Here is a 16,743-nt window from a genome sequence, read left to right on the forward strand (position 1 = left end):
ATGCCAAATAAAAAAATGCTCAACCAAAGTACACAGGCAGCCTACAATGGTTGCCAAACAACATGCAATGGATAGATTTATGGAGAGTATTCATTATGTGAATTTGATTGGGGCAAAGCAGGGTAGCCTCTTTTAGAAGAGAGGTGAAGAATGGGAGATTCCAAATTAAGTTATTTAGCTATTTGATGCACTCAGGGGATATTGCTCTTTCCATAAAAGAGGTGTGGGATTAAAGAAGGGAGGGGGGATTAAAGAAACTAGATCATCAGACCAACATCGACAAAAGAGAAGGCAAAAACCTAGAAAGAGCACCAATCCTAAAAATTTGACCAGTAAAAAACCCCTTACAGACACCTTCAGGCAAAAGGAACTTCCCTATAGTCATTAGCACCATATCTATTAATGCAAGCCATGAAAACAAACACCAACTCAAGCTCCTAATCACACAGGACTGCTTCATGAATAATGATGCCAATCAGAAAACCTGCCAGCCATGCTCCAGTGATCTGCAACTGAGGCCTCTCAATCTAAAACAAAGATAAGAGACCAGGATATTAGTTCTAGATTAAGAGCTTGCCCACCTACAACACCATCCTCATCTCCAAACTTTTCAACAGTCATCCACATCCATAAGTAACTTGCCTACCAAGGCTTTGTTGAGAACTAGCAAGTTGCTATCAATCCTCTATCTGATCAAAAGAAACCACTTTGAAGTTTTTACAGACAATTACATGCTACGACCAGAATGAAGGACATAAAGTAAATTCACAAATTAGACAAAACATTCTTGACAGAGATCAAAAACTCTTTTTCATGATTCAAATACCCACTCAAGATGCTGCACCATCAAATTCTGAACAGAGGTGGATTTAAAGAAAGCACGAATAGAAAGCCCAAAAATAAAGATGGACGCTTCCCCACTTTACACCCAATCATAAGCTTCCAAAGCCTCCAGATTATCCAATCCACCTATTGAGACTCGCTTTTATCCAAGTGAACTTTGAAGCACAGCATTGCTTTGGAACACAACATTATACACGTGTGGTACAACAACCGATCTCTATTTGCATCACAAAATAAAAGCATTCACAAACAGAAAGTGAGCAATTTCTAAAGATTGATTTGATCTCATTCACTTTAAGTCATGCATCCAGGCCCCTTCTACCACCCTGGATATAAAATAGCAAAGCACCTTATAACCAAAACAAAGGGGGTAGGAAAGAGTGAATCCCCTAGTCACAGACCTTTAAGACTATGACAAAGCCCAAAGGAGTGCCATTCAAGAACACCAAAATCTCACAGTAAATAAACAGAATTCAAACTCCGTAGAATCAACTTTCTTTTAGTATCTTAAATCAACGTACTGTATTTTTATGCCCTGTAGAAATTGAAATATAATTTTAAAAATATAAAAGCAATCAAGAATTTGCATGAACTTTCAATCACAAAAACAAGGTAAATGTGACAATGAACAAACTAGCTCAGGAAAAAAACAAAAATAAGAAGAAAGAACTTACAGGAAGTGTCTCCCATATTGCTTCATCACTCATGCTTTCTTCATCTCCTGGCATTAGCGCCTTACACATTCTGTAGAGCAAATGGATATCAATTTATAGGTTGAAGCATAATCAACTAGAATAGACTGAGGAATAGTTCACTGAGCATAAAGTTAAAAAGTAGCAAAGCCATGTGAAGGAGGTGCCGGTGAGGCTTTTATAAATGCTTAAACATTGATTGCTGAAGTAATAAAGAGAGGAAAGGTTCTTTCTTAAAATAATAAAATACAGATACCCACATCTATACATTCAAACTTAACTTTTTTTTTTTTTTTTTTTGATAACCGAGGAACCATCCATGGCCAAGCCCTTAGGACTCTCCATGGCCAAACCATCCATTCAAACTTAACAACTTTGGAACCAAAATAAAGAATATGCTCATTTCTAGACATGTTAATGAAAAACCCCAAAATAAAAGCACAAGATAGAGGAAGATCATTAAAACAAGGAAGCTCATCTCAACAAATTTATCAAAAGCCTACCTGACAGTCAAGTAACATTTGGAGACTCCAGTCACCAAACTTATGCCTTTAAGAAGAACAGTAGCTACATGTTAACAGTACATCCACTTCCCAACAATGCCATACTTATATGGTGATAAAAATATTTTATTAGAGGTCTAATACTTGAGATTCAGCAGCTCAAGTTTATTTTGGAAGGAGTTGGGACTAAAGGTTTGGAAGTTTTTTTTGATGCGTAAGTAAAGATTGTATTAAGGAGAAAAGAAAGCTTACATAATGTATACAAAGCAATCAAAAGACCAAAAAAAGAGGTGCAAAAGCTTTGGAAGTTATAGAGTACTTTCTCAGTGAGGTGACTATATTAGATGGGAAATTTATTTCTCAATGAAATACATTTCAAATATTTTTACTTTTGTTTTTTAATAGGAAAATATATAATTTATATCAGTAACTGCCTCTCAAAAAGGGGGTACAACCCTGAAATTCATGAATAATACAAAGAGCACCAAAGAAAACAAAAAAAATGAAAAAGACAACCAGGAATCATTAAGAAGTCCCAACCACACCAAAATTATCAATAAAATCAAACAAAGATGCATTAAGCCCAACTAATAATTAATTAAAGCAAAACAGGATTCCAGGAAAAAGTTTCTAAACTCCAAATCTGAATGCTCCAGGCCCCTAAAGATTCTACAATTCTTTTTTGTCAACATACTCCAAAACAAACAAAAGAGGGGCTATTTTGGAATTTTCTTCCTAGTGCAAAAGAAAACACCATGGTAATGACTTAGCTTGATATTAGCTTAGAGCCTCATATAGCCTTTATCATGGTGTTCCTAAAAGAAAATTTTGGAATACACCGAAGAAGAGGTATACAAGCTCAAAACTTATCCAAAATTTATAACTTGTACTCTACATTCTTCTCCTGTAAACAAGGCATGATTCTTCAAGTGAACACTACGGGATCCTAAAGACTCTGGAGGCACACATTGTTTATCATCCTCTTATCAATTGTCTTAAGGTACTTCCTGAATAGTGAGAAGAGTTCAAAGTAGCAAAATTCTTGTCCTACCTAAATGAGGTAGATGAAAGTTCCAAAAACATCCTTATAGAATAAGAGTAGCCATCAGTTACTGATACAAATGCAAATAACAGGTTATCCTCCTCATCTTTTCCTCAACATACAGCGCAATCTTCTCAAGAAGACCCTACATCTCTAGCAAAAACCCAAAGAACACCTGTCACTCAAAATAATACATACCTCAAACTCAGGCAATTAAGCAGTAAGAAAAAGGTGTTCATGGCCAAGGGCTTACGAAAAGGGGAAATCAGACCCCGGACTCCTCGAGGTCCAATCGAGCAGGGTGCTGCACGGTTCAAGGAAGCTGTGGTCAACCTTCTTTCCCCCAAGCTCAGAGCACCGACGGGGAATCCGGTGTAGCAGCGAGCCCATTTCGCGCGGAAAGACCAAGGTGGATAGCGAAGAGGACTCAAAGGCAAAAGATTCAGGTGCCGAATCTCAGGCGAAAAGAGGTTTAAGTGCAAGCTCTCTTTTTTCTCCTCGATTTCCAAGGCTTCGCAAGAAGAATTTAGGGGAAAGGGCTTCGGCGCCGAGAAAGGAAGAGGATCCGAACAATGCTTCATCTGACGAAGATATGGAAGGATTTTTGGGCTGAGTGGGGTCTGATCCTCGTGGCTCAGCAGTCATGGTTATGCCTTCTTCGCCAGAAACCAGAGGTAAAGGGCCTAACTTGTTGGGGAATTGTGGTTCGATGGTTGCGGAATCTCTGGAGGTAACGCCTTCACTTTTTCAGTCTACCCAGCAATATATTCCCTCTTCTAGTGGCTTCACTAATTCCCTCTTGAACCCTTCCGTCCCCATTCTGAGTCCTTCTACCCCCATGCTTCTCGTTTCAGTTTCTCAATCTTTGGCTCCTACGGAAAACCGAGTAAATTCCGAATTTTTTTTCAAAAAAGTCAACGATGCTTTCAAAGGTCAAATTCCTGTTGATATCCCTAATTCAGAAATGGAGGTGATCCAGCCTGCTTGTCCCTACCAGATGTGTGAGAGTGTCAACCCTCTCTCAACTTCCAGTAAGGCTGCAGTTAACCTGGGAGGCATTGCGGGCTCTCCTCCGGGCGAGTTCCAAATAGAAGGACTATCCCCTAGGAAAATGGCAAAAGTACGTGAGGTTTTAAAGTCTCTGGATATCAAGGTATATTCCAGGAGGAAGAGCAGATGCTCTACAGGATTGTGAGACCAATTGGATTTGGTTCGGGATCAGGGTCAGAGAGTTTCACATGAAGATAATCAATTGGAATACCAGGGGTTTGGGTTCAAAGAAAAAGAGAAGGGTGGTTAAGGATTTTCTGAGATCAGAAAAGCCGGATGTAGTGATGATTCAAGAAACTAAAAAGGAGGAGTGTGACAAAAGGTTTGTGGGTAGTGTTTGGTCAGCCAGAAATAAGGATTGGGCAGCCCTTCCGACAAGTGGGGCTTCGGGTGGGATTTTGATCATATGGGACTCTAAAAAGTTGCGTAGGGAGGAGGTAGTGTTAGGCTCTTTTTCGGTCTCAATCAAGTTCGCGATGGACAAACGCGAATCTTTGTGGCTATCTGCAGTTTATGGCCCAAACAACTCAGCTCTCAGGAAGGATTTTTGGGTGGAGCTTTCAAACATTGTTGGGCTCTCTTATCCGCGTTGGTGTGTGGGCGGCGACTTTAATGTTATAAGGAGAAGTTCAGAAAAATTGGGAGGTTCTAAATTAACCCCAAGCATGAAGGATTTTGATGACTTCATAAGAGATTGCGAATTGATAGATTCACCTTTAAGGAGCGCATCACATACTTGGTCAAACATGCAAGAGAATCCAGTATGCAAGAGATTAGATCGCTTCTTGTACTCAAATGAGTGGGAACAAGTATTTCCTCAAAGTCTTCAAGGAGTACTGCCAAGATGGACTTCGGATCATTAGCCGATTGTTTTGGAAACCAATCCATTCAAGTGGGGACCAACGCCATTCAGGTTTGAGAATATGTGGTTGCAACATCCTAGTTTTAAGGAGAATTTTGGAAGATGGTGGAGAGAGTTTCAAGGAAATGGGTGGGAAGGGCACAAGTTCATGAGGAAATTACAGTTCGTTAAAGCCAAATTGAAAGAGTGGAATAAGACTTCTTTTGGAGAGCTAAGTAAAAAGAAAAAAGATATATTATCTGTTTTAGCTAACTTTGATTCCTTGGAGCAAGAAGGGGGACTATCCCATGAACTTTTAGTCCAAAGAGCTTTAAGAAAAGGGGAGCTAGAGGAGTTGATTTTGAGAGAAGAAATACATTGGAGACAAAAAGCTAGGGTGAAATGGGTAAAAGAAGGGGATTGCAATTCAAAATTTTTTCATAAGGTGGCCAATGGCAGGCGAAATAGGAAATTTATCAAGGAGTTGGAGAATGAAAGTGGCCTAATGTTGAATAATCCAGAGAGTATAAAAGAGGAGATCTTAAGGTATTTCGAAAAGCTTTACGCGAGTCCTTCTGGAGAATCGTGGAGAGTGGAAGGCTTAGATTGGTCCCCTATTTCTGGTGAGAGTGCGTCTAGGTTGGAATCCCCCTTTACTGAAGAAGAGATTTATAAGGCCATTTTTCAGATGGATAGGGATAAGGCTCCTGGGCCGGATGGCTTTACCATTGCAGTGTTTCAAGATTGTTGGGAAGTGATAAAGGAGGATCTAGTGAGAGTGTTTGCAGAATTCCATAGGAGCGGAATTATCAATCAGAGCACCAACGCTTCCTTTATAGTTTTGTTACCCAAAAAAAGCATGTCAAGGAGAATCTCAGACTTTAGACCTATTAGCTTGATCACTAGTCTCTACAAGATAATAGCCAAAGTGTTAGCAGGGCGTCTAAGAAGGGTACTTCACGAGACCATTCATTCCACTCAAGGAGCCTTCGTGCAAGAGAGACAAATTTTGGATGCAGTTCTCATAGCCAACGAGATAGTGGATGAGAAAAGAAGAACAGGGGAGGAAGGGGTTGTATTCAAAATTGACTTTGAAAAGGCCTATGACCATGTGAGTTGGGATTTTTTGGATCATGTGTTGGAGATGAAAGGGTTTAGTCTTAGATGGAGGAAATGGATAAGAGGTTGTTTGTCTTCGGTTTCTTATGCAGTCCTAGTGAACGGTAATGCGAAAGGGTGGGTTAAGGCATCTAGAGGTTTAAGACAAGGCGACCCTTTATCACCTTTTTTGTTCACTATAGTGGCAGATGTATTGAGTAGGATGTTATTGAAAGCTGAGGAGAGAAACGTCTTGGAGGGCTTCAAGGTGGGTAGGAACAGAACAAGGGTATCCCATTTACAATTTGCAGATGATACCATTTTCTTTTCTAGTACTCGAGAAGAGGATATGATGACGCTTAAGAATGTTCTACTAGTGTTTGGGCATATTTCCAGTTTGAAAGTTAATCTTGACAAAAGCAACATCTATGGCATTAATCTTGAACAGAATCACCTTTCTAGGCTGGCCGAGATGCTTGACTGCAAGGCTTCTGAGTGGCCTATACTTCACCTAGGTCTTCCTCTGGGAGGGAATCCTAAGGCGAGTGGCTTTTGGGATCCAGTGATTGAGAGGATATCAAGGAGATTAGATGGGTGGCAGAAGGCGTATTTATCTTTTGGAGGTAGGATAACCCTCATTCAATCTTGTTTCACCCATATGCCATGTTACTTTCTCTCCCTGTTTAAGATTCCCGTCTCAGTGGCAGCAAAAATTGAGAGAATGCAAAGAGAATTTTTATGGTCAGGCGTAGGGGAAGGCAAAAAAGACCATTTGGTTAATTGGGACGTTGTGTGCAAGCCGAAGTCGAGAGGGGGTTTGGGTTATGGAAAGATTTTTATGAGGAATGTCGCTCTTTTAGGGAAGTGGTTGTGGAGATATCCTAGGGAGGGTTCAGCTCTATGGCATCAGGTTATCTTAAGCATTTATGGATCACACTCCAATGGCTGGGATGTCAACAATATTGTTAGATGGTCTTATCGTTGTCCTTGGAAGGCCATTGCACTAGTCTTCCAAGAGTTTTCCAAGTTTACTCGGTTTGTGGTAGGGGACGGGGATAGAATTCGGTTCTGGGATGACTTGTGGTGGGGGGATCAACCTTTGGGAATCCAATATCCAAGATTACTTAGCGTAGTCACGGATAAAAATGCTCCTATTTCATCAATTCTTGGATATTCCCGTCCTTTCTCTTGGAATTTCAATTTTCGCCGAAATCTTACTGATTCTGAGATAGAAGATTTAGAAAGCCTTATGCGGTCTCTTGATCGTCTACACATATCTCCTTCGATTCCAGATAAGAGATCCTGGTCCTTATCTCCTTCAAGTCTTTTCACAGTCAAATCTTTCTTTCTGGCCTTATCCCAATATTCCGAGTCGCCTCCAGTGTTCCCTACTAAGTTTGTCTAGAATTCTCAAGTCCCTTTCAAAGTCAAGTCCTTTGTCTGGTTGGTGGCGCACAAGAAGGTTAATACTAATGATTTGCTACAATTGAGAAGACCCCACAAAGCACTTAGTCCCGACATATGTAAGTTGTGCATGAAGAATGGAGAAACAGTAGATCACCTTTTCCTCCATTGCTCTTTGACCAAGGGGTTGTGGCACAGATTATTTCAATTAGCAAAGATGGATTGGGTTTCCCCAAGGAGCATCTCTAACATGTTTTTTACTAATTTTAATGGTTTCGGATCTTCTAAGAGAGGGGTTGTTTTATGGAAAGACGCGTGCATCGCGTTAATGTGGGTGGTGTGGCGGGAAAGAAATGCAAGGATTTTTGAGGATAAAGCAAGGAATTCAGGGTATCTTTGGGATTCTATTCGTTTTTTGGCTTCTCTATGGGTTTTTTGTTCTAAGGTTTTTAAGGGGATACCTCTTAACGTGTTACAACTTGATTGGTTAGTGGTGTGTAAATAGACTGTTTGCTTATTCTCTCGTTGTATTTCTTATATTTGATTACTTGTAGTCTTGTTTTTCTTTGGTGGGAGGATTTCTCATCCTTCTAATTGTACCTTCTTTTTATCAATATATTCCGTTGTCGTTTCCTATCAAAAAAAAAAAAAATGGCCAAGGGCTTTAACAAATCATTGCTATTAACCTTTTTATTAGCCACTAGTCATCCAAAATTATTTCCTTTAGGCAGAACTTTGAAGTTCCAAATGAATGCCAAGAAAACATGTATAGAAGTATGGTTTACCAAAGTAAATTAGAGTAAATCGCCAAATTACAGAACAAACATACTTGCCCCCACTCAAGAAACAAGGGTCATAGGGAATACAATACCCCACACAAGTGACTAGGGATCCAGCTCCTCTCTTTGCTGACATATTCACTTTATTGTTTGTCAACCTCAGCCTCCAGAAGGAAATAACCGTATCCCTAGATGTACAAAAGACACTCCACATTTAATGAGCACATAGCTAGATCCCCCTACGGGACTTAATAACCCAGGCCACATCTCCTTTCACCATCATGTCCATCCCTAGACAAACAGCCTCTTTGAGGCCTTCAGGTATCCCAAGGATTTTATGTGCAACAACCATCCCTATTTTTCACTGATCTGGAGAAGGCTCAAATGGCAATCCAAATAACAATCATACTTTCCATTTATATATTCAATATACTGGAAAGCAAAATTCAAGAAAGAGAAAGCATAGCTGAAAACATCAAAATTTCTCTGATAATAAGAAACAATATATGCAAGCAGCAGCAGGCGAAAAACTAAGGTAAATTAGTGAATTTAAAAGTACCTGAAATTGTCAACTAGTATTGTTATTTCAAAGGCCAACAAGGGAAGAAAGATGATCTTCAAGTTCACAGCTGCATGACCATAAGCTGTTAAAGATAAAATGCATTAATAAAAATATGAAAACTTTTCAACTTTTTCCTTACAAATGAAATTATCAGAACTTGAGACTGATAGACTCGATGTACAAAAGCCAAAATACGGAACCCTTTTTTTTTTTAAATCAGAAACAAAATATATTCATTAAAATGAAAAAATACGAGTGAAGGATGAGAAATCCTACCCAATTTTCTAAATCTGATAAAAAAACAGAAGAGGAGAAACCCAATATATATTTTTTTAGGAGGATATTAGATCTAGTAGAGCTATAAGTTCAACAAACTTGAAAATTTTAGGTCAAGTTCTAGTGAGAAGTTCAGAAACTTCTTACTTGAAAGATCACAAGATTTAAGAACTTTGTGAATATGTGATTTGAAGTCCAATGAATTGATAAGTTCCTTTCTTGTGAAGTAAAAAGTTTCAATATTAAACTTTCAAGAATTGAAAGATAGGTAAAGTCCTATAACATGGGATATAGAACACAGAATAAGGTTTTGCAGCTAGCAATAAATTCTGTTCAAATAATTCAGGTTGGGTCCAAATTTAACTATCACAAGCCCAAATCCAACCTAATGATTAAGGTTCAACCAAAAAACCAACTGACCATATTACAAAATATATAAAATAATATTACAGTAACTATATTTTTTGTTGTACCATAAATTAAATGGAAATTACTAATCTGGCTGAATTTGGGTTAGTTGGTTAAACAACCTGACCTCGCATGGCATATTCGTTATTAGGGTGGATTTATCTCTTTTGGACTAACCAACTAACCCATTTAGGAAACACCTTAATGAAATCAAAATAATTGCTATGGGTTTTTTAGATTACAACAAAGTTAGTGGTCAGTATTTTTATTTTTTTTGTGTGTGTGTCTGTGTGTAAGTAATTGTAGGACATTCGTAGTTGCACAACAATTGAAAGAAAAACAAAAAAGAACCAAAAAAAAAAATGTAATCATTCAAACAGAGAAGGAAGGTAAATCTCCCATGCTTTTTGAGGGATAAAATTCCACTAAATCATGTCATTTTGAATCCCAAGAGTTCTGCAAAGAATACCAAATTCAATAAGATGTAAAAACTATAAAATATTGTCTTCAAATCCTATGGAGAGAGTATTGTGTTAATGAATTCCCCATTCATGAGTAAAGACTACAAAAGAAACTTGGAGCACATAAAAGTATTTCTAAATCCCTAAACTACTGACAATGATTAAATGGGTTAGCTTCAGTACCATAAATGCTTTCGAGATATATACAAAGGAGAAGTTCAAATGCAATAAGCAGCGGTGTTGCAACAACAGCATGACATGGTGCCCACTGTCAAAAAAAAAAAAAGATGTTTTAATAATGCGAAGTCACTATGGTTGATCATGGATTAAAATTTGTATGTCAACCTAAAGAATCACTAAGATGCATTCCAAAAACAGTGAAAGGCAAATGCCATACATGACGATTATGTGGAACTAGTGGGGCAGGCAAAGAGAATCTTCCTCGAGCAACAACTGCATGAAATAGCCAAAGTGGGAAAAAGATAATCCTGCATATCAAAATCAAGACATATGGAAATTAAAAACCAAATGGAAAACACAATAATATTCCAAAAGGGGAACAAGCTTCTGATACTAACAATGTCATTGTTTTGAGTATCCAAATCACACATTCTAACCAATCTATCTATTTATGCAACTTATTAAAGAAAACACTTACATCTACTACTCAATTTTACATTCATCTACACTGGTATTTATGAGGCCACTGATATTATAACTTAGGCTGGTATTGGTTCCCATGCACCTTAACTGGGCATAAGCACCTTATTTGCAAGTACAAGATTATCTTGTTTGAGATGTGCACAGCTTTGGACAGTTTTGATTTCCTTGGATATGGTTCTCAAAATTGAGAAGAAACCTGATCCATGTAGGACTCAGTATTTTCTTTATTCCCATTGTTAGCAAATAAAGATATAGGGAAAGTGGGAAACTCATTTTTATTCCCTTTTTAATTTATAAATAAATCTATTTTTTAAATATTATTTGAATGGTTATGTAAATCTGCACCAACTCCTGAGATTCAACACTAGAATGGGAATAAAATCTGACAATAATTTTTTTTTATTGATGGGCAAATAAAATGATTATATCATAAAAAGTGTCAAAAGGAACCACTATTAGGCACAACCAAAAGAAAAAGGGAACATCAAAAACTTTCCTTACCTCAATGGGATCCCAACCAAACTATAAAATCAATTAAAGGCATTGAACCTTCATCTATTGAAAACTTAACCAATACAAGAAGAGTATAAGAAAGGTGCTTTTTAGGCTTTGGTCAAAATGCTCCTCATTTTCATATGATCTTTGATACATTTCTTTCTACATTGTTCAAGAAATGCACAAAGAAGTAGCTCTCCATAACTATTTTCATTTTTTTCCTCACAAAGAAGTTACGTTATCCTAAGAGAGTCTCTTTGATGGTATAAGATATCACCCAAGAAACACCAACAAAAAAATTAATAATTGTCATAAAACTCTTGTCTTGGCATAGTGAAGGAGGATGCAATCAATAGATTCTTTTTCAACTTTACATAGAAAGCATATTTGTTTACCAACAACTACTCTCTCCTCTGAAGTTGATCTAAAGTTAAAACTTTTCACTAGCTAGCCTCCCAAGTGAAGAAGACTACTTTAGATAATACCTCCGAATTCCAAATTAGTTTAATTGGAAATGGGGTTGATCTCCCCAGCTCCAAAACGGAATATAGGGCTCTGACAAAAAAAGTTTGATTCATTGAATCCATCCAAACCATCTTATCCTCTCCTTTCCTAATCACCATCTTCCCTTCAAGTCTAGAGATAAAAAATCTCTACATTGTCTAGCTCCCAATCATTCAAATACCTCGAGAAACAAGGGTTTCAGTGACCCCTTTTGCTTGTCCGGTCCCATAAATCCACCACTCATGCTTCTTTCAATAAAGCTAATGCATACAAAGAGAGAAAGGATATACACATAGGCTCATCTCCACACAATTTATCTTTCCAAAACTTTACCCTCATCCAGTTATCCATAGAGAAAAAGGTTCTACTATTAGAAAGGGCCACCAATCCTTCCATATAGTTTTCCATAGTTCAACCTTGTACTCATCTCCCACTTCACAAGAACGCCACCCCCCTTGATCCTCCCCACATTTTCCTCCTATGACCCACTTCCAAAATGTTTCCCTGTGAGATGCACATCTTCAGCTCCACTTACACAGAAGGGTCTTAATAAGTGAAGAGAGACATCTAACCCCAAGCTCCACCTATAGAAATACCAAATTTTCAACTTTAACTAAATACTAAAAATGGGGATTTTGTATCCATTACATTTAGGAGATTCATTTCTGGAGATATGCACTGAGGTTAAATGATATCAATCCAAATATACCCTTGGATTTGCAAAACATAAAAAAAAAAAAAAAAAAAAAAAGGAGGGGGGATGGTAATAGGCTTGCATGCAAGTTTGAGCAAAATCATAGTCAGGCACACTTAACAACTTTGATAAACAACATGGAAAGGTTCTACAATGTGCTGCATAGCATTTGAATTCCCTAACTCAATAACATAAAATCAAGCATCACTTATTTGTGTGTAAAATTTAATATTCACCAAAGTCATATTAAGTAAAAATGAGGTAGCATGATCTTATCTTCTACAAAAAATAAAAAATACACCATACATCAAATGCATGAAAAAAAAAGGGAGAGAATAAACTGATAGAAAACCCTAACAAGCTTTAAACATAATCATATTAAGATAAAGATAGAAAGAGACCAAAACATTTTATAAATACAGAAATAAATTACTTTTATGGCCAGACAAAGAGAATGGAATTGAAAATTTTCTCCATGAGGAACAAACAATAGTTATTTGGAATTGCAGGCAGACATGACTCCATGCGTGCACATGCACACATATCAATTACAAGGACTTTAGAAGTTTTTTTTTTTTTTTGATAAGTTACAAGGACTTTAGAAGTTAAACATGCACTTGCATGCACTTGATGGACTTGCGTCTGATGAAGCAACCCATAAACCTCAACCTTTTGACAAGGGATACTAAGAATGACCAATCTGATCCAGTATCAAACTCTATATTTTCTGTATCATTCCTCATGTGAGATGTATTCGTATTTGATATATCTTATCCTGTACCATAAGATGCCAGTGATAGCCATGAATGCCCCCTTCAAATCTTGTTGAAGATGTTGAAAGGATAAAAGAAAGGAAATAATAACACATAAGAAATCAAATCCAAACATATTTTCAACAATTTGGGAACCCACAAACAATATACTAAAGCACAGTCAACTTCAAAGCAGAAAGAGATTGAACATTATAGTAACGGATAAAGTGAAAGCCTAACGGTTATAAAACCCTTTTGGTGTCGCAACCTAAAAATACCTTCGTCAATCCTCAACCAATTTGGTGACCTCCAATCCATGCAAATACAATATCAATACAAAACAAAATTCAGAAGCACGACTAAGAAACTGATACCCATCACTTGTTACAACTTTCACAGCATGGTACTCAATGTGACCACCCAATTCAATCCAGTCCTAAACCCCCAAAAATACATCAACACATAACCAAATTCAAACCATACCATAAAAAATAAAAAGTAAAAAGAAAAGGGACAAAAATAAAGACTCGTGATTTATCAAAAAAATTCCCCAGCTCAATACCCCAATAAAGTCTCCAAACCCCCTCCCATTTGAATCAAATCTGAAACCCCACAAACACAACACCAGAACACCATTATATTCACATCCTCAGTAATACCAGATAAATACAAACCCATAAAAACCCACCAAAAAAAATAAAAAATAAAAAACTGATACATACACATGTAAGTACATACATACACAGAGAGAAAAAGAACTGACCACCAAGAGTAGGATATGGTGTGATGGAGCTTGAGGACGAGAAGAAGGGTGAAGGAGAGAAGCAAGGAATGGGCTGTGAGAGCCTGCAGGGACTTCGCCACTCTTCGCCAGCTCATGGCTTTTCCTCCTCAGCATAAAAACACCCTTTTTTTTTCTTCTTCTTTCCTCTCCTCCTCTCTCCTTTCTCTCTTCTGGGTAGATTTCCAGAAGAAGAAAAAATCGTTTTTGTTCAGAAACTGAAAGGTTTTAGGGTGAGAAAAGAACAAGAAAACCAGGGTTTCCGGTGGGCGCCATTAATTGATATCAGACCAAACCATTCTACCATTCAATGGTATCAAACAAACTGCATTTACTCTCCCTCACTTTTCTCTCTCTCAGACTTATTTTTATTTTATTATTTTATTATTTTATTTTTCTTTGTTTTTATAATAATGACTTCTCTTTTACGTAAAAGCAACGCTTCAAGGGGAAGCCAGAAGCTCATTTCCTTTGGGGCGCTCCCCCATTACCTTTTTTCCTTTTACCATTTTGCCCTTTTGTTCTTTCCACTTACATTTTTTCTAACTAATTTGGTTAGAATTCTTCCAAAGGGTAAAATGGACAAATAGTGAGTTGATACCATTTTTAAGAAAAAAAAAAGGTGAAAAAAATACAAGGCTGGTCATTCATTATTGTGCCTATGTCATAAATATCTATTTGGAAAAATATAGATATTTGATTTTGTACAAATATGGAAGATGTCTTTTTTTTTTCTTTTTTTTTTTTCCAATTTTTATCTCTAAAATAATTTCTATATTTAAAAAAAATTATAAGCATGAAATGATATATTAATATATTTATGTTTTATAATGATTTTATGAAGTATTTTTAATACTTAAAATATAAAAACTTTCAAGTATTAAAAGTACTAGCAACACTTTTTAAAATCACTATTAAACACACTCTTACATAATTTTTTAATAAAAAAAAATAATTGAGTTATAAAATGTTTAAAATTTTAAAGGATTTTGAAACTAAAAAAATATTAAAACGTTTTTAAAAATCTTTTTAAGATTTATAAATTGAAAAAAAATTAAAAATGTTTTTTAAAATCACTACCAAACTGACTATTAAAATTTAAAAATTAAAAAGTCAAAAAAATTATAAAATGATATTTCCCATTATAATAGGCAAATTATTCCATATGATAATTATTTGACATCATTTTCGACCTTAATTTATCTATTTCCATAAGATTTATACGAAGATATAATAATAGCAATAATAATAATCTATTTTATTGGATAAATCTACATATTATTATTATGAGAATAATTCATCCCAATAATGATATTAATGTTTCCTATACAAATCTCTATATATAATTTATAGATGTTTTATCCAATAATGATATTATTGCTTCCTTTTATGCTTTTATTATTAGGGTTATTTGATTAAAAAATGTAATTGAAAACACAATTTTTAGAATATAATTTATTATAAATTTGTTGGCTTTATTTGATAAAAACGCCCTTATATTTTCTTATAAAAATAATCATTTATTTTAAAACATACTTGCAAATACTCAAAACAATTGAGGACATTTATATAAAAAAACGAGTTACTTCAAATAATAACATGAAAGAGGATAAATTCATAAATATGGTAATTATTTCACAAATTTTAACCAATTAATATTAAAAGAAGTTAAAGTAAAATTATAGGCTTGAAAGGAAAAAAAAAAAAAGATAATTATAAAGGAAAAACTAAGATAATTTTAACTATTTTTGAATGTTGAAATAAGAAATATTTAGGAAAAAAAAAAAAAAAGCCCTTCCAAGTTAGAGAGTGCATGATCCAAATATTTTTAAAAAAATAATAATAATGGGTGTTAGAACAAAATTCTTGGTAAGAAGTATATATATATTATTTTAGGTAATAAAAAAAATATTTTGAGGGATTAAAATATTATTTTGAAAATTTAAAACTTTAATATTATGTTTAATTTCAAGAAAATATTAAGAAAAGAATTTCTCAATGGTTTGCTTTCAACAATTTTGAGTATTTTTAAATTTTTATAATTTAAACCTAAATTCACATAAATTTGTGTAACAATGATTTTTAGTAGATAGTCAAATTTAGAAAAGTTGATTTGATTTTCCACCAATCTCCTTAAGATTGAGTGCCCATTTGATAAAAAATCATGAGTTTCATCTCTTCTTTTTTTTTTTTTTTTTTTTTTTTTTTTGGGTTTCTTAAAGGTTGAGGCTTTGTGGCAGTTGACCAGCTGGGGCTGTTACAAAAATTCTATGTACAAACATACCCTCAAAAGAAAGTCGCTATTAAGAATCAAAATATTAAAGATAGCAGCCTATTTTTGACAAAATAGTGGGTAATTTGGTCATTACATAGGGCGAATGTTTTCATGCTTCCCAAACAAACACCAGTGTAAACAAGAATATTTGTGGCAGGCAAGAAAAATTCCCTGGCCTCCATTTATATCAACCCACTTGTTAATTGCTTTATTTATTTGATGATATTTTTTTGGATTTTGAATGGCCAAGTGGCTTGTTGTGAGGGGTTCTTTGAAGACTCCATGATGAAGGGCTGTTTGGCCGACAATTGATGTGGCACCATTTGATTGGCTGATAATGGGTGATATGACATCTGGCTCAATGATAAAGATATAAAATATTTCATCGCCATAAACTTTTACGAGATCAGGATTTTAAAAATGGAAAATGATTGATTCTTTATTGTGAACTTGTGATCACTAAAAAGTCTTTTTTTTTCTTCCCTTTTGTTTATTTGAATAATCATTATTAAATACATCCAATACTTCCACCCATTTAATTTTTAAATCTATATATAAAAGGACAAAATCGTCCATTTCTCTAACCTCCAAACATCCCTCCACCCCATACCCTAATTTCA

The 16,743-nt window shown here is 35.5% G+C and overlaps 1 protein-coding gene across 5 annotated transcripts in view; it reads right to left on the reverse strand.

Annotated features, from left to right (window-relative positions):
- The window catches only part of LOC100256061 (uncharacterized), a 28,829-nt gene extending 14,571 nt beyond the window's left edge, over window positions 1–14,258 (reverse strand). For 4 of the 5 annotated variants that reach the window (XR_002032302.2, XR_002032303.2, XM_010665247.3 and 1 more), the window contains exons 1-5: window positions 13,831–14,227; window positions 10,357–10,447; window positions 10,143–10,227; window positions 8,812–8,896; window positions 1,518–1,587 (exon numbers count right to left, since the gene is read on the reverse strand). Coding sequence is in view for 3 of the 5 variants with exons in the window: in XM_010665247.3 (XP_010663549.1) it covers window positions 1,518–1,587; window positions 8,812–8,896; window positions 10,143–10,227; window positions 10,357–10,447; window positions 13,831–13,946 (447 nt within the window). In the remaining 2 variants the exon portion in view is untranslated. Of the gene's footprint in view, window positions 1–1,517; window positions 1,588–8,811; window positions 8,897–10,142; window positions 10,228–10,356; window positions 10,448–13,830 lie in introns of all 5 variants that reach the window. The other variant, XM_002273746.4, reaches the window with a different exon arrangement.
- Between the last annotated feature and the right edge of the window lie 2,485 nt (window positions 14,259–16,743).

The sequence above is a fragment of the Vitis vinifera genome, chromosome 17 (genome assembly GCF_030704535.1).
Source record: "Vitis vinifera cultivar Pinot Noir 40024 chromosome 17, ASM3070453v1".
NCBI lineage: Eukaryota > Viridiplantae > Streptophyta > Magnoliopsida > Vitales > Vitaceae > Vitis > Vitis vinifera.